This window comes from Drosophila miranda, chromosome XR, assembly GCF_003369915.1.
Source record: "Drosophila miranda strain MSH22 chromosome XR, D.miranda_PacBio2.1, whole genome shotgun sequence".
In the NCBI taxonomy this organism is placed as follows: Eukaryota; Metazoa; Arthropoda; class Insecta; order Diptera; family Drosophilidae; genus Drosophila; species Drosophila miranda.
In genome coordinates, this window is record NC_046674.1 from 16,675,361 (window position 1) to 16,692,010 (window position 16,650).

Sequence of the window (16,650 nt, forward strand, 5' to 3'; positions counted from 1 at the left end):
AATTGCTTTCCAACCAGCTTTTGCCAACTAACTTTTGCCAGCTTGTTACTGCTACTCCTCTTATTATTTTGCACCTTTTTCGCAGTTTTTCCTCACTCTGTTTTTACGTTTTACGGTGTTTTTAGGGTGTTTTTTTTTTGTTTTTGTTTTTTCTTTTTGCGAGAACTATTTGCCCACTATTTTGATTGCCCAAGTGGCTGGCACATTTAATTATACTCAGAGCGTTTGCAGTATTTATTCTGGCAGGCTTCTAGTCATTTTTGGGTACCGTGCTGCAGAGGTTCGTGTGGCGGCTGCTCCTGCCACCGGGGCAGCGCCTCTCATTGAAGTGGCCCGTCGCGTAGAGGTTCTGGTGGTGGGGGGGACCCAAGTCGTAGTAGCATATCAGGACGAATCGAACCTGCCGATTGTCGTAGTTCTGGCCAGCGGCACAGCCCATGTAGGCGGCGCGATCGGTGATGATGTTGCGTATCGCCTTGGGCGCCGATTCCGTGTTAATGCTCTTCAGTAGGTAGACCTCGTGCAGCCACTGTTCGGTGAGGAAGGTCATCTGGCGCATGTTCGAGGTGAGGCGCGCGGAACGCGGCTGCAGATCCTCGCCGTAGCTGAATGTGGGCTCGGAGAAGTCGTCGGTGGCCACACACAGATTGTGCAGCTCCCGCAGGCAGCGCTTCAGATGGTACTCGGCCACCAGCGCCAGATAGATGTCCCACACCATCTCCGGCATGTGCTGGGCCCTTGGCAGCCCGCTCACTTCCCCGCTCGCCACCCTCTGGCGGTACATGTTGTGCATCGCCACCAGATACAGACGGTACATCTCCATATTGACTACGGTGTGCTCCCGCAGACAGCTTTGATCGAATTTCTGAGTGAGAGAGAGGGAGAGAGATAGCTGAAAGGCCATGGATGGGACAGCCCACCTTGAGTGGCTTACCATGCTGTTGTTGCAGCCCAAATGAGCCATTCCCCGGCAGGCCTCAATCCCGCAGAAGTCTATGGCCAGGCAGAATCTCAGCCAGAGCCCGAGACTCAGGAGAACCAACTGCAACTCTTGCTGCATGGCTGTGCGGCACTGCCAAATGTTTGTAGAGGGCTTGAAACCTACGTGGCTAAATAGGCTTAAAGCATCTGCAACAAGTGGCTTGTGTTGAGTGAAACAGCAGGTATCAGGTGTTGAGTTTTCTGTTCCATGAGCGGAATTTCGGAAGCAGTTTCAAGACGAAACTACGCAACGAAAATCAGGTATTTTGTTGTTTTTTTTTCGTATGAAACAAAAATATACAGATTGCTTAGTGTCGAAAGATTTTAATTGTTGGAGTGAGCTGGGATGAGCGTGAGAAATACTTGCGGTTATTTTCAGAGAGCGAGAGAGCTAGACTTTAAGAGCGCAACATCCAAGAACAGCATTCTCTTTGCTCGGTCGCTTCTCTTAAATCCTAACATTTAACATCTTTAACATTCGACCTTAACAGAGAAATGGAGTGAGACATGAGGCCAGTTTTGTATGCTCCAAAAAAATGTGGGACAAATACACATATTTAAATTAATTCAAACAAAGTTTGATTTAAATAGAAAATACAACAAAAAATTGGTGGGAAGTCTACTTAATTTACACTAAATATAAAATATATCTTAATTAAATATTTTCCTACTAATATCAAAGTGTGACTGAAAACCATTTCCTTCTAAATATTCCCCTTTCTGCGAAAATCGATTGGTGTATATTTTTAAATCTTTAAGTCCGCACACAGAATACTTTTAAAATTGTAAAGCAAACTTTCTCTATTAACGTCTGACTAACATTTTATGACTTTGGAGGCTCATAACTGTCCATAGGGTAGTATCCTGTTTGCCCCTATATGAACTATATGAAAGGTCGCTTGATTGGCATTTAAATCAGAAAACTCCTCACGGGGTAGCACGAATGTTGAACGAATGTTGGGCGAAAGAGAGGAATCACAGAAATGTATTCGTAAACAGAATGGGTGCCCAGCCATTTCCCATTATCCAATCCTCCCTCCCACCCATCACGGGGCCCGTAATCGATTATTTAACGTACTGACTTTGACTGGCAGAACATTTCCTCCTCAACTATGAAAATTTCCATGCAACAACTGTGGCCCAGCCAACTGGTCTGCTGATGGGCTGCAGCCTGGAGCGGCACTTGTCACTGGTCAAATGCAGCTCAAACACAGGCTGGGCAATTTCTAGCACTGGCCATGGCATGGCCTTGGGCATGGGCATGGGTTTGGGCATGGGCATGGCCGTGGCAGTGGGCGGGACGACCAGTTCGGAATTTCACAACTCGTCAGAGGCAAGAGGGGCAACGAGCGAGAGCTGTGAACGGAGCTGATTAGGCAACGTAACCCAATGATTGGCAGAGCTCAAGTGGCAGGCTGTGCCGGGAAAGGGGTCTGCAGGGGCAGCATTCTGATGCAGGGCATAATGAATGGCATAACTGCAAAATGTACGCTAATTTCAATGTTTCGTTTCGTTTCGTTTCGTTTCGATCTGTTTCGTTCTGTTTCTCTCCCGCGCACAGTGCCAACGGCCACCATTCTGGGAGGACCCGATCTGTACGTGGACAAGGGCAGCACCATAAATCTTACATGCATCATCAAGTTCAGCCCAGAGCCGCCGACCCATATCTTTTGGTATCACCAGGACAAGGTAAGTAGCGCCGCCGCTCCACTTCACCCCACTCCTTGCCACACCACACCACACCACACCACAGCAAACCACTCCCTTGAAATCAATTTACAGGGAAAGCGCCCACAGAACGAACGAAAAACCAATTTAAGGTTTTCCTTTTTGGTGCCAAATTATCTTGCAATAATTGAGTTTGGTGCGCCGTAAAAGCGCAAGGGCAAGGGCAAGAAGGATCGGGATTGGGATCGAGAAGGACGCCCCGCCGTGCCACGCCCAGCCAATTGCTGGGGAATAAACGTTTTTAACTTTTATGAGCTCCGGGCTGGCGCCTCTTTGGGGTGTGGATACGGCGCTGGGTGGAGTGCGAGTTTGTTCGCGTTTGTTTACGCGTCGTATACGCAACGTATTTAATTTTGGCTTTTATGATTATGAGAAAACATGCTTTTGCATTTAGGCTATACGCCATACCCCATGCCCCATGGCCACACACTTCCACATTCCCTCATTCCCCCACTCGCTGCCACACTTTGAAAATAACTTTTCAGCAAGGGAAAATTTTGTTTAATATTCTTGCACCTCTCCACCGCTCTATACCGTCCGCAGGTGCTTAGCGAGGAGACTGGCGGAGGACGTCTGAAATTCAAGACCATCAAATCGGAGGAGACCAAATCCATTCTGCTCATTTACGATGCGGACCTGCTCCACTCGGGAAAGTACTCCTGTTATCCATCCAACTCGGAGATAGCCAGCATACGCGTCCATGTCCTGCAGGGTGAGTGTGGGCCACCGTGCCGTTTCCGGTTTCAGTTTTTGGTTTCCGGCTCTCTGTCTCTCTCTCTCTCAGAGGCCGACTTTAAGACCGCCTTAATTTGATGCCAAAGTCTGATAATGTGAATTATTTATTCAAGCTTCTGCTTGACCTCGATTTGTATGCATTAAAAGTTGCATCTTTCTCCGGCTCTGGCTCTGGTTCTGGCTCCGGCTTTGGCTCTGGCTCCGTCTCTTCTTGTGGCGAAACTTTATGCAATTTATGAACTAGCCACAAGAGCACGAGAGAACAGGCCTTTTCGACTACAAATTTGTTACTCATTCAAGTTTTATCTTCTCTTCTCTTCTCTTCTCTTCTGTTCTGTTCTGTTCTCTTTGGACAGGCGAACGCCCCGAGGCCATGCAAACGAATGCGGCGCCGGCCGCCGTCGCCCTGGCCTGCTGGTCCTGCCACACGGCCCAGGCCACTCAGGCGGTCAAAGTAATTAGCACAATGGTCGCGGCATTTGTATTGTTGGAGGCATGCTCCTCGCTGCTGCTCCAGGGCGGAGGTGGACCAGGTGCTGCCGGCGGAGGAGGTCGTGCCAAGGAGAGACCCGGCCGCGACCCAGAGTTTCCGAGCACAGGCTGCTGCCCCGCTGGTGCTGGCCAGGAGAATGCCATTCCCATGATGACGCCCGCCGGCGGCCCTGTCAATAGTGGCAGCAGGAATGCACGGTGATAAATTAATGTCGCTCCGTTGGAATTCCACCGCCAATGCAGCAGCGCCCGCCCCTAAATGAGGCAGAGAGCTGCAGCAGAAATGATTTATAGCAGCCACAGCAGGGGCCGGCAGGAGCAGCAGAAGGAGCCGTTTTCCGTTTCCCTCGAAAGTTCTTCAGAGTTGAGCTGCATGTAATACCTTTAAGAACGACACAAAAAACCCCCCCCACTAATTATGCTAATGATGAAAAGATGTTGCAACTGCTTCTTCTCCTGCTCCTGCGGCTCCTGCTCCTCCTAAGTTGTAAGTAAGAGTGTTTCTAATTAAGTGTGCAAGGATCTAGTTAGCCGAGCAGGACATTTTTTTTGGCTGGGCCGCAGCCTTGTACATAAGACCCGGGCTAAAGCTTGGCTAAACGCAGAGACCATTTGAACGAATCATCAAAATTATATGGCCAGCTTATACTAGAGCTAGGTTCCGGTTCCGGTTCAGGTTCCGGTTCAGGTTCAGGTTCGGACGCGGGTTCAGGTGCAGTTCAGCCCAGTTTGTTCAAGGAATACTACACATACTAGACACTAGATACTACCTATACATAGAGACATTATTGCGTAGCGAAAACTTTACTCAGATTGTTGTAAATACTAAAGGGATTTCTTGTGTTTCTTGGGTGTACCCTGTATAGCGTAGACGTAGTCCTTAAGCAGTGTAAATAGTTAGGAATACAATACCATACAATACAATACAATACAATACAATAGAATATTTTTATGTGGACTTTGTCAGAGGTTCCTAAACTACAATTTTTTGTCTTTTTTTTTTTTAGAATTTTCGTAAGTTAGGCAAATGTACGGACACTCGGAGAAGAGTTTTCCGTTTGGGGCATTCTTTGGCTTTTTTAATAATCTATGGGGACATCAAAATTGTATGGGAAATTCCTGCCAAAAGCTAGCTTCACTTTGAAGTAGGACCTTCCGAGGCTAACAATTTATTTAAGAGTTTTCCTACGGCCAAGGATATGCAGGGACTCGTTCGGGCTAGTGCCAGTCATGTGGGAAGTTCTTGTTCCCGTTACCAATTCCTGCAATGGGTTCCTTGCCCTTCTCCACTGCTCCACCCCTCCCCCACTCCACCACGCTCTGTCGTCGTCTTGGCCAACTCCAGCAATATTTAGAGCTTCTATTTCAGCATGTCCGGTTGCATATTCTCAGCCCCTGCCCGAGCTGCCGAGTCACTGCCGCCGAGCACTCTTGTCGGTTGAATATTTGCATTTCCATTTCTTGAAGGAGCGAGTAAGTGACTGGCTGAGTGAGTGAGTCCCCTTCATGCCTGTGTATGTGTTGTATGTACGTGTGGCCCACATTTAAAAGTCCACTAAAGGCCACTGTGACACTGCTCGGCCACCATTCATTGAGGAGTCATGGCCCGAAAACGGAAACGGGCCCGAATTTATCCGATCAAAATTGTAAATAACATGCATATACCATATATGAATAAACTATAAACCTGTACTCAACAATTTATGTGGTAGTCATACATACACACATACACACACACCAACACACACCAACACACACACCAACACACACACTATATATACAGATAATGCATTCATATATAGTACATATATGTAATACGTATATACATATATATGAATATTAATAATGTTAACCGAACGCATGCAAAATTAGTCGCGACATGTAAATGAATGTTTAATGGGTAAAATTAATGTTGCTATAAACGGGACAGCGGAATATACCATACAAAATAATTGCAATTAAGCAAATAAAATAATGTTTAAGTGTAAAACTAGCCAGTAATAAACACACACACACACACACACACACACACACACACACACAGAAAAACAGAAAATCAGAAAACAAAAAAACAAACTTTGTTGACCTTTGTTGCAAACAAAAATGGCAACGCATTATAAAGGTTATGAAATTGTTTTTAATTTTTAAGCAGCGTAGCTACGCAACTATGGAAATCGGTATGGAAATTTCAATAAAGATTTTTTTTTGGGTATTACCATTTAATGATAAATATGTGTATCACAAAGGCATACATAGTGCCCTCCCCCACACCCCCCACAGCCCCACTCCTCCCCCTCTCCGTTTGATATGCGCTTTGGTATTGGGATGGAGCTCTGCTCTGCTCTGCTCTGCGCCGTGATGGCCTCCCGCCGGGCTGGAAGTCCGGGAAAGATTTATGCAAATATTTTCCATTGCTATTCATGCATTTGGCCAAAAAATTTTAATGGCCCACACAGACAATGGAACGTGAGTGCCTGCCTACTGGGAGATTGCAAGTTTCTCTCTTCTGTTCTCTCGTATTTTTCGGGGGCGGCATTTTCCATTTTTCAGCCTAATAAAGCCGCAATGCAAACGGCAAGAAGAAAAGTGTAAGCCAGGAAAGGCAAAGCCAAAGGAATGGAAAGGAATGGGCATTAAGTGCCTGGCAGGATGGCTGTCTGGCCGTCTGGCTGTCCTTGCTGATGGGATGGCCTGGCTGGCAGGACTAGGCCATGTGTGCGCTATCCTGTCGCAGGACTCTGTTTGCCGTTTTGGTAAGACATCAAAAGCCGTTAACATAAAAGTTTATTATATGACAAGTAAGTACATATATTTCTCTCTCTCTCTGGCCATATCCGAGTATGTGCATATGTTCGCTCTCCCTCTCTCTCCCTCTGTTGGCCAAGGCAAATAACGGTAATATCATGCCAAAAAGTTTAATAGCGCACAACGCGTCACCCAGCCCCAGCCCCAGCCCCAGCTCCATTGCTCCATTCCTCACCTCTTCCCGCCACCCATCAAACCGAATTGAGTGGAAAGCGTAAGAAGCGCATAAGGCACATGAGCCGGAAAGTTGTTACCCCCGTTCTGCCGCACAGAGAAGGTATTGCCGTCATCATGAGACGATGATGATGATGATGATGGTGATTGGAACACCCGCATGCCACCGAGGATCTGTGGAGTCAATGGAGACCCAGAAGAAAGACACTTTTGGTACGAGTGGAGCAGAATTGGATTGCTAAATCGGAGGCGGATGTTGCAGGGGCTATTGCAACCACTCTCAATCCCGATTACTATCGTTTTTCCGACCACTTTTCATCCATAAATAAGCACCGGCCTAGCCAGATTTGAGTTTATTTGGGTCTACACTGGGATTAGCGTACTGATGGGTAGTAGAGCAACAAATGGGGCAGTGGTCGTGGGCGTGGTCTTACTTGACCAAGTTAGGATGGCCTTCTGCCTTCTCACAGCAAGTGGTGTTGTACTTCTCGACCTCGGCCAGGTAGACGGACCAGAAGTCCTTTGGATCCACCTTCTTCTTGGCGCGATCTTGCAGCTTGGGCACTCGGCCGGTCTTCAGGATCCTGCCACCACGACGACGTCCCACGCAGAGGGGCGGTGGAGCTGGGGCGTCGACCGCCGCAGTGACAATGTAGGGAGCGACTTCACCGCCTGCGCGTATACTCTCTCGGGCGACAGTATTCTGTTCCTCTTGCATTTTCTTGAAAATATCCAAGAAAGACCCATCGTTGGCGAAGTAGGAGCCGCTCGTCCCCGCCTTGGCGGTGGCCGACATTTTCGGGTCCTTGGCCAAGGTCGACCGCAGCTTCTTCAGCCTCTCCTGTGTCTCGGGATGAATGCGGTCTTGGTCGAACGGAACAGACGACCCGCCTCTGCCTAGTCCAATCCCTGGCTGGCTCTGGGGGTCATCCTTCTGTGCGGCGCTCGGCTGCTGGGGACGGCACCGCCAATTGATGCCCTGAACGCGAGGGCCTTCGCCTGGATCTGGCGAATCCGAGCGACGACGCTCACGCTCCCTGGAACGATCTCTGGACCTCCCTCTATGGCCGTGACGTCGGAGCTCATCTGATCGTTCCGGGGAGCTTCCGGCCCGATTGCGGAAGCTGCTGCCATTATGCTGCCATTTGAGGGAGGAGCCGGGTCCGTGCGTGTACAGCATCTGCTGCGAACGCTTTTCCTTCTTATGCTCAGGACAGGACATTTCGTGGGATCTGGAATGCGAAAAAGTGCCATGCCCTCTCTCTCTCTCTCTCTCTGTCTCTCTAACCCTTCACGTACTTACAATATTCAGTTCCCAATTTTCAATCAGTCGACGAGGCTCGAAGTTGTTGCTTCTGCGATTGTTTTTTTTGTCTTGAAAAATAGTCAGAAAGACGTGTTTTTCGAAAACTACTGGATTTGGGTTTGAGATTTGGGTTTGGGCACAATTGAACCAAAAACCCTTTGTCACGAGATTCGTATGCACGATTCCCGAGGACTCTAGGGGTACACCCAGAAGCCGAATAAAAGTAGCCACACTCTGGGACTCTGGGAGCGAGGCTTAACGGCTGGCTGGTGAGAGCTGGTCAGATGTTGCGGAAACATATGAAATATTTTAAAATTCGCATATCATAGGTCCTTCGGTGGCAAGGGGCAGAGCTAGAGACAAACAGTGGCAGGGCTTGCGGCAGTCATTGGCTCCGAGACCGGTTCCGGCCGGTAGAACTTTAGAGCTCATCATGCCCGCCTCCTTGTGCATTCAATTTAACACCAAATCGACAACAAAAGAATAAAACGTCAGTTGTGAAACAGTACAGAAAGTCAGTCACACATGTGTCGACGTACAAAAATATAAGCAAATACAAAATCCTAGCAACTGGGCTGGGAAACACAGATCTACAGGACGACCACACAACCATCATGCCGAATAGAGCTGAAACTCGCGTCAAGAAAGAGTTCGAGCAATTTATTGGCTTCGAGGAGGTAAGTGGGGCGATCAGAACATGGAGTTCCATGGCGGCGGAAGACTCCGCAATACCAATACAAATACTTGCCTCTTTCTGACAGATCGGGGGCCAGTGCTCGATAAAAATCGAAGTTGTCGACGGGCAGTGGTCATGTCTGCGGGGCGAGATAACCGGGCCCGCCGACACGCCCTACGAGGGCGGGAACTTTGTACTGGACATTAAAGTGCCGGATACATTTCCGTTCAATCCGCCGAAGGTTGGTATCCCTAAAGCAGCCCTGGGCCGCAGGTGAATGACTAAAACAATCCGCATCTCGTGGCAGGTGCGCTTCCTCACGCGCGTCTGGCACCCGAACGTCTCTTCGGAGAGTGGCGCCTTCAGCGAGCGCTTACTCAAGGACAGCTGGGTAGTGTCGTCGTCGCTGCGCGCCTTTCTGCTGTCCTTGCAGGTCTGGCTGTCCGCTGGCGAGCCGGATTACATAGAGGACATGGAGGTGGGGCTCCAGTTCAAGGAACACCAGGATATGTTTCAGCTTACTGCCCAGCACTGGACCAATGCATACGCAGGCGGCTCCCACACCGTTCCCGGCTGTGACGCGAAGATCCAACGTCTCAGGGAGCTGAACACGAGCATCGACGAGCACGGCGCTCGCCTGATCCTCTCTAAGGAGAACTGGAACTTGGAGAAGGCCGCCGATAGCATGTTCGGTTAACACATCAGCTAACACATCAGCACTGGCCAGCAAGTCAAGCCATACTTTGGTCATCGGCCAGATGCAACACGACACGAATTGGCAGCATAAGCCATTAATGAAGCAAATCGATTTTGTCTCATTTCGTTTTTGTTGTGTTTTTGTTTTTGGTCGCCGTGTCTTCTGCCAGAGGTTGAGCAGCGAGCTAACAGCGGCAGAACAAATTCTCTTACGGCCTTACAGGGGCATGTTAATTTAGCAGCGAGCTAACAGAGAGAGAACACTATGTTGAGAGCAGGCCCTGACCTACATCAACTTTGTTATCTACAAAACCATGCTCTTGCTCGGCCAAAAACTTTCGCTTTCGTTTCTTGCTGTGAGCTAAAAAGAGAAGAAGTCGAGCCAGCCGATCTGCAAGCTGAGCTTTGACTCTCCTACGCTGCACTGCTGCTGCCCTCTCACGCCCTCTCTTTTGACGCGCCAGCGCAAGCTATGTCTACACTACGCTCTATCAGCTTTCGGTCTCATTCTTCGAAGAAGCTTTGAGACTCCCACGCAGCTTCACTCTTATCGCAGCTTTCAGTCCAGTCTGTCCCCCTCGCTCGGCACATTCAAAGCGGTCGTCTAAAACGCGTGTCTAAGTTTCGCATTCTTTTTTCTTTTTCAACAAGTCAGTGAAATCAATCGGTTCTAGATTCCAAACCGCGACATGATCTATCATGTAAGCTCTCGCTAAACGCACCATTTAATTCAGTTTTGTTGCGGTTCTTTTTGGTTTTTGTATTTTCAATGTTTTTTCGCTAAGAGTGAGAGCGAAAGCAAGAGTGATTGAAAGCACAGCTTGACTGAAAGAGGTGCCGGGCGAAAAGATGCACAAGGCACAAAGGGCAAAAAGTGAGTGTAAGTGCGAGTGAAAAACGGCCTCAAAGCGAAAGGCAGAAACGACGTCCGATTTCTGGGCAGAGCTTTGAGGCTGCAAGCAAGGCGTAACAGAAAACGAAACAGAAGGTAAGGAGTATTTCTTTTTATTCAAGATACTAAATGCTCAAATGTGGCCGAACGATTTTAATGCGAATTGAACAAACGTTAGCAAGAATTTAAATTGCTCATTATCCCGGCCAGATCACCTCTATTCGAGGGAAAGCGACGTGAAGCGAAGCTCAACAACCGTCTGAGCCCCCACTTGGGGAAACTGAGTTCCCCGAAAAGTTCAAGCCCGCGAGCAATTGTCGAATATTCCCTTTAATTGCGCATTGCTCGGGACACAGCTGTCGTCAGATGAAAGCGAGAATGCCCGAGGAATGTGGCACACGGCTGTGTCCGAGCACCGGGCGGGGGCTGGGGCTGGGGCTGGGGCCAGGGCAGGGCAATCGAGAAAAGGGAAAATAAATTATCATCATTGGTGACATTTTCATTTGTCAACGTAATTCTCTTTGTGTCGCATTCCTTCCGCTGCCTAAAAACGCCCTACGCGCACCCTGTAGCACCCATCCTTGCAGGACAAACATGATGAAAAAAAAAACTCCGGCAATTTGGCGAGGAATTTCACTTTTCTTTGACGGGCGAAAAAACCAAAAAAAACACGCAAAACAGAGACAGAGAATGACACGTTTCGCTTTTATTGGGGATGCCAGGATTGCCTGGCTGCCGTTATGGCCGGGTACATTTTTAATGTGAAAATATGATTTGATTTTGCTCCTCCGCTCCTCGCTCCGCCTCACATTCGTTCGCCTGTAGATTGTAGCCTGTACCTTATAGCGGCGGAGCACTGCAATTTATGTATATTTGCCTGGTTCTCTGCTGCTTTCTCTGCTGCTTTCTCTGGTGATTTCGCGCACTTTGAGTACTCGCATGATTTTGCTCATATTGGGCATAAATCACGCGTCTAAGGCTTCAAATGCAAAATAACCGACACACAAGTACAAGTGTACACGTGTGTACACGTGTGTGCGGACTTGTATCTGTGTGAAAATCCAGTACATAATTTATTGACATGACTGCGACGTCTGGCAGGGCCAAAGCCACGGCAGGTATTGCCGAATTCTGTCCTCCAGCTGCAGAAATGGAATACTGTACATTATTTTACCGATCCTACGGCCTGCCTACCCCCCAATACCCCCCCATACCGCCCCCCCCCCATACATGTCACAGACACCTCTCTCTGTCCCTCTCGCAGTCTCTTTTCTCTCCTCCGCTGCGTGCTTGTGACGCTGTCAAAGCGAGTGCCAGTGGCGCCGCTTTGATGGCCAATTTAAATGGCAGCAAAGTGAGTTGTTAAATGCATTCCAGTGCTGCATCTCGCATTGATTGGTGGGCTTTGGTTCGGTCTTAAGTAGCATAGAAATGACAGCGCTCTTTGACAATCGGAGGACTTCAAAGAGCGACTTAGTGGCCTGAAACTTCCGAAACAGACTCTCGCCGACTCCCTAAATATATTATAGATGCCATTGCTGAGCCATCCTGCCCCTGATCCCCACAAAGAGTTGCAGTTTTTCCCCACTGCCCCTCATGCAGCGAGAAATAATTGAGTTGAATAATTTCCTCATTTTCCTCATATTCCTCCGTAACCAGCAAAAGGCAGCAGCGAAATTTATTTGCTTTATTATTTACAGATGTAATGAAATTTCTGCGGTTACTCATGCGATCCACCGGGAAGGGATGGGGGGGGCTATTCCCTTGGAAATTATTTTGGCGCCAATTTTTCAGCCAAATTTCCCCCATTTTTGGCCTTTAAAAATAGCAAATTAATTATATTTCACGCTGGAACAAAAAAAAACAGAACAACAACAACAACAAAAACAACAGCAATTTGTGTGTTTACTCTGGCTCATAATTAAATTTTCCTCTGGTGCGTGAGGGGGATGCTATCCATGCGTGTGTGTGTGTTTGTGTTTGTGTGTTTGTGTGTGTGTGTGTGTGGTTTGAGGTTAGGGCAGTAATACGGCTTTGATTATGAAATCGGTTTAAGCGGGTTTCCTGTTGTCTGTTTTCCCTGTATATTGTAAACACATTTTTTTTGTTTTTTTTTGTTTTTGTTTTCCCTTTTTAAAAGGGTATTACGAGAGGAGAGTCGATCTGCCATCGGCTGGCTGCCATGGAGAAAGTGTACCCGAAAAGCCATGCCCATGTCCCTGCTTCTATGATTGGTGTCCTTTATGCCTTTTGACTATGTGCCACATTGTTGTTTGTTTGCCGGGGCCGGGGCTGGTGCCGGGGCTGGTTCTGTCTTCATAAATGAATATCCAGGACCCGACAAATTTGTTGCTCACTTTTTGCACACTTTGTGCTGTCAGTTTTGTGGTCAACACCACTCCTTCTTCCCTCTTCCCTCTTCCCTCTTCATGCCCCCGCCCCAGTCCTGCCCCGTAATGCAATTTGTCATTTTAAATTTTTGCTCCTCTGCCTCCTGGCCTTTGTTTCAAATGGAATTTTTGGCATTTCGTTCACATAAATTAGGCATGACTGTCGGGGTCCGTCTGTCCGTCCGTCTGTCCTTTGTTGATGTTTGCTGTTGCACTCAAATTGCTGTGTAAATAATTATTTTTCCAATTTCGTTTAGATGCAAATTGTTTATTTGTGAAATCTTTTTCAATTCCAGTTGTGTGGCCAGTGAAATTGTGTGTGTGTGTCCTGATTAGAATTTCCTCAGACAATTGCAGCCCCTCAGCTAGCCGTCAATTTAAGTGGATTTGTCTACGAGTGTCTTGGCCGATAAACCCTGCCCGAAATGACCTCAAATGCAATTACTGGCCTGCACTCCCTGCACTGCCTTCTGCCTCGGATTGCTTAGACTCCACCTTCCCCAACAAACAGTGGAATATTATAGCATGCCCATCAGTTTTAATCAAGGGAATATGCGAGATTTCCGAGCCTGAAACTATATTTATTTTTTTGTCCATTCGATGAACGTTGCGTCGTTTGTAAGCCCCAAGGGCCCCCCCCTTGGCCCTTTCCCCCCCGTCCTGTGTGCATGCATTTAATGCCATTTAAGCTGGACTCTGTCCAGGTCTCCTCCACTCCTCCACTCCTCCTCTCCTCGTCTGGGGTCCTGGATGGTATCCAATTTCTGGGCACTTAACTGAAATACATTTTTATGGACATTCCCTGGCAGTGGAGGGTGGTTGAGGGGGGAGGGGGAGAGGGGCAACTGTGGCCGGCCGAGGTGGGTCTCCATCCTTTTGTCCTTTTTTTTTGTCATTGCAAACTCGCGCGCTTCTCCTTGTGTTGCGACATTTCGCACATCCTTGTGACTGCATAATTTTGCTGTACGTTTGCCGTGCTGAAATATTCTCATCTTTCGTTTGTATTTTGCATGATTTACTCAGATTTCATTCCGCCATTGCTGTTCCTCCCTCTCCACCCCCCCCTCCATCACCCCCTCTATCTTTCTCTCTTTGTTTCGACAGCCATCTCCAGTGTGTGTGTGTGTGTGTGTGTGTGTGTGCCGACTGCTTTTGTAGTTTTATCACACACTTGACCCATAAATCAAACATGTGTAAATGTTTTCACTTTATATGCGCACTAATACACACACACACACACACACACACACAGACACACACACACAGACAAACATCAAATACTTTGCACTCCCCCACTATCCATAGAATCCTCGAGACGAGACTCTATGCATGGCACTCCATGGATTGAGTAGAGCAAGGTCCTCGTCCTCGGCTTGGTCCTCGGCTTGGTCCTCCGCCTCGTGCGTGTAAACGAAGTAGAAAAGCGTGTAAAATATGCCTCAAATAGCCCCGACTCAATTCTCACACATTGTCTGCCCTCTGCCCCCCCCCCCCCCCCCCCCCCCCCCCCCCCCCCCCCCCCCCCCCCCCCCCCCCTCCCCACGCCTGTCCCCCCTGCCTGGCGTGAATCCCTTTTGATGGGCCACTGACATTTTTTGGCGGCCTGTCATTCCATTTTCTGTGTGAATTTTTATTGGCTTAGTGAAGCAAGATTTCCGCCATAAATTTCGAATGTATTATTTTTTGTATACACACACACACACACACACACACACACCACACACGCACAGCATGTGTGGCAGCAAACATTTCAATGTTTTTCAAATGCCAAACGTGTCGATAATTGTTTCAAATGTTTGGCTGTGAAATGACATCAAATTAAAGACTCTTATATACCGACTGGGAGATACCCTATACTCTATACATAGGGTGCGTTTCTGTCTCGAACCCAATGAATGCCTCGCATTTTGCCCTGCTGGACGTGTACAGGGTAGCAAAGTGCAAAGTGCACAAATTTTGGCCAAAAAAATCGCTCAAGGGCATTTGTTGCATCCCCAAATTGTTGTTTTTGGCCAATAACATTGATGATGTTTGCGGGAAGGCTGGCAATTGCATTTATCACTCAACTAAATGAAATTACGGCGCGGTTTGAGGCCACGCCCCCCCCCCCCCGCCACCAGGGGAATGACAGAAACAAAATGTTGGCATATCAATAATTCGGGGGCAGCTGCCACATATTGGTCAGCCACGAGAATAGAATGTTGCCTTCGTTTAAGTGCAAAATTAACACTTTTGCAGTGTCCAGGGCATGTCCTGGCCTCCCCGCAGGAGCCCCGTCAGTCCCTGCAAAAGATGACCTCCTTGTGGCAGCAATCGAGAGTGCAACCAGAGGGCAGGGGCGAGAGAGAGAGAGAGAGAGATCAGCTCTGGCAACTTTTTCCATTTAACGCTTGAGAAAGCCTTTTTTAAAATGTAATTTTTTGCCTAATTAGCAACAAACAACGAGACAGCTTCTGCCTCCTCTTGGCCATGGCTTCCAGTGGCTTCTTCAGTGGTCCCTTTGGCCCTGATCTGTCACTGTTTTGCCGGCTTTGTCTGGCCCGGCACACGGCTGGCTCAGCCCAAATCTAATTTGCGCCTTAGCAGCTGCTCAGCGACAGACGACAGCGACAGACGACCTTGAAGCTGGAGCGCCTTTAGCCGATCCGACGCTAGGCCGGTGGCGGCACTAACGACAATTCGCAGACAGGCTGACGGCCTAAAAGGCGGCTTAAAGCCATTCAGGCTGATGGATTGCAAAGGTTTGGGCCTACCCCTGGCCCAGTCCCTGCCCCTCTGGCCATGTTTTGCTTTCATCATCCTTTTCTGGGACGGGCTGGGGCTGGGGCTGGGGCTGGGGCTGGGGCTGGGGCAACAACGAAATATAAATGAGAATTTCACATTCGCACGTAAACAACACATTGACTAGGGGGCGTGGCTAATCCACATTCAGCTTGCCGGAGCATGTAGGGCCGCTCTCCTGTAGGTTCTGCTGCTACACTGCCAGAAAATACCCGATGGATGTGGGCGACGGCCCCAAGGAGATCCTCCATTCTGCTGGACGTTCGTCCAGTGCAGGGCTCCCTGGTCTCCCCCTGGTTCGGGTCTAATAAAAGTAAACATTTCTTTCCGCGTGACTAAATACCTTTCACTTACTGTCGCCGGGAGAGGCCGCCCCCTGCTCCACCGTGCCCCATCGGGTGGCACACTTGACTCGACGGTTGGCCCCTTTTATTAATCGCGTGTCGAGGCGCGTCATGCGTCGGCAATATGGAATAGAATTTTCTTCGCTTTTTTTTTCCCCCCCCCCCCCCATCTTTTATTATTGTGCACAAGTTCCGTTTCACCTCTGCCCCACCTCCACCCCCCGCCCCCACTGGCGCGCTGTAGCTGCTGCTGAGCTAATTAAAAATTATAATTAATTGCATTTTCTGGGCGCACAAGTCACTTCTGTGCTAGAGAGGGAAAGAGATAGAGATAGAGTGTGTGTGTGTGTGTCTTGAGGGTGTGCCCAGCATATCTTGGGGAATTCATCTAAGTTCCTGGCAGACGCATTAAGCTTATTAAATTCGTTTAGACCTGGCTAACGCAACGCCAACCGTCAACAACGGCCAGAAACGGAATTTGTTCTCTCCCCCACACACCCCCCACACACGTGTGTTTGTGTGTGTATCTGTGTGTGTGTGCCTCTGCATTAAGTTATTAAATGCAAGAAAATAAAAGGGAAGCCAACGAAACGCCATTTAACTTTGTAAGCCAAGATGCTAAGCGGCGATTAGTGGATGTCCTCGTTATG

General features: G+C 48.5%; 4 protein-coding genes and 1 long non-coding RNA gene across 9 annotated transcripts in view; 3 read left to right on the forward strand and 2 right to left on the reverse strand.

Annotated features, from left to right (window-relative positions):
* The window catches only part of LOC108153413 (zwei Ig domain protein zig-8), a 42,237-nt gene extending 36,262 nt beyond the window's left edge, over positions 1-5,975 (forward strand). For all 4 annotated transcript variants that reach the window (XM_033387167.1, XM_017283413.2, XM_017283412.2 and 1 more), the window contains 3 exons: positions 2,543-2,670; positions 3,253-3,421; positions 3,801-5,975. In XM_033387167.1, the coding sequence (XP_033243058.1) occupies positions 2,543-2,670; positions 3,253-3,421; positions 3,801-4,138 (635 nt within the window). In that variant the 3' untranslated portion in view covers positions 4,139-5,975. The remainder of the gene's footprint in view (positions 1-2,542; positions 2,671-3,252; positions 3,422-3,800) is intronic.
* Positions 148-1,291, reverse strand: LOC108153415 (antigen 5 like allergen Cul n 1). Its single transcript, XM_017283416.2, has 2 exons — positions 935-1,291; positions 148-865 (listed from the first exon to the last, which is right to left on the reverse strand). The coding sequence occupies exons 1-2, from the start codon at positions 1,058-1,060 to the stop codon at positions 251-253; spliced, it is 741 nt and encodes a 246-aa protein (XP_017138905.1). The 5' UTR covers positions 1,061-1,291; the 3' UTR covers positions 148-250.
* A 1,261-nt stretch (positions 5,976-7,236) lies between the features above and the next one.
* Positions 7,237-8,341, reverse strand: LOC108150824. Of its 2 annotated transcripts, none has more exons than XM_017279132.2 (2): positions 8,215-8,341; positions 7,237-8,147 (listed from the first exon to the last, which is right to left on the reverse strand). In XM_017279132.2, exon 2 carries the CDS (start codon positions 8,135-8,137, stop codon positions 7,346-7,348), a length of 792 nt encoding a protein of 263 aa, XP_017134621.1. In that variant the 5' UTR covers positions 8,138-8,147; positions 8,215-8,341; the 3' UTR covers positions 7,237-7,345. The 2 variants fall into 2 exon arrangements, with proteins under 2 accessions (XP_017134621.1, XP_017134620.1); XM_017279131.2 differs by having other exon boundaries at positions 7,238-8,147; positions 8,219-8,337.
* Positions 8,342-8,711: 370 nt separating this feature from the next.
* On the forward strand, positions 8,712-9,709 carry LOC108150801 (ubiquitin-conjugating enzyme E2-22 kDa-like). Its single transcript, XM_017279105.2, has 3 exons — positions 8,712-8,898; positions 8,983-9,138; positions 9,205-9,709. The coding sequence occupies exons 1-3, from the start codon at positions 8,836-8,838 to the stop codon at positions 9,592-9,594; spliced, it is 609 nt and encodes a 202-aa protein (XP_017134594.1). The 5' UTR covers positions 8,712-8,835; the 3' UTR covers positions 9,595-9,709.
* A 427-nt stretch (positions 9,710-10,136) lies between these two features.
* The window catches only part of LOC117186279, a 30,704-nt gene continuing 24,190 nt past the window's right edge, over positions 10,137-16,650 (forward strand). Inside the window, exon 1 of the long non-coding RNA XR_004471385.1 lies at positions 10,137-10,581. This is a non-coding gene — a long non-coding RNA (uncharacterized LOC117186279). The remainder of the gene's footprint in view (positions 10,582-16,650) is intronic.

Coding starts and splice junctions, on each gene's coding strand:
- LOC108153415 (XM_017283416.2), bottom strand. CDS start 1,060: ATGCAGCAAGAGTTGCAGTTGGTTCTCCTGAGTCTCGGGCTCTGGCTG. Junction 866..934: donor TGGGCTGCAACAACAGCATG/GTAAGCCACTCA, acceptor TCTCTCACTCAG/AAATTCGATCAAAGCTGTCT.
- LOC108150824 (XM_017279132.2), bottom strand. CDS start 8,137: ATGTCCTGTCCTGAGCATAAGAAGGAAAAGCGTTCGCAGCAGATGCTG.
- LOC108150801 (XM_017279105.2), top strand. CDS start 8,836: ATGCCGAATAGAGCTGAAACTCGCGTCAAGAAAGAGTTCGAGCAATTT. Junction 8,899..8,982: donor AATTTATTGGCTTCGAGGAG/GTAAGTGGGGCG, acceptor TCTTTCTGACAG/ATCGGGGGCCAGTGCTCGAT. Junction 9,139..9,204: donor TTCCGTTCAATCCGCCGAAG/GTTGGTATCCCT, acceptor ATCTCGTGGCAG/GTGCGCTTCCTCACGCGCGT.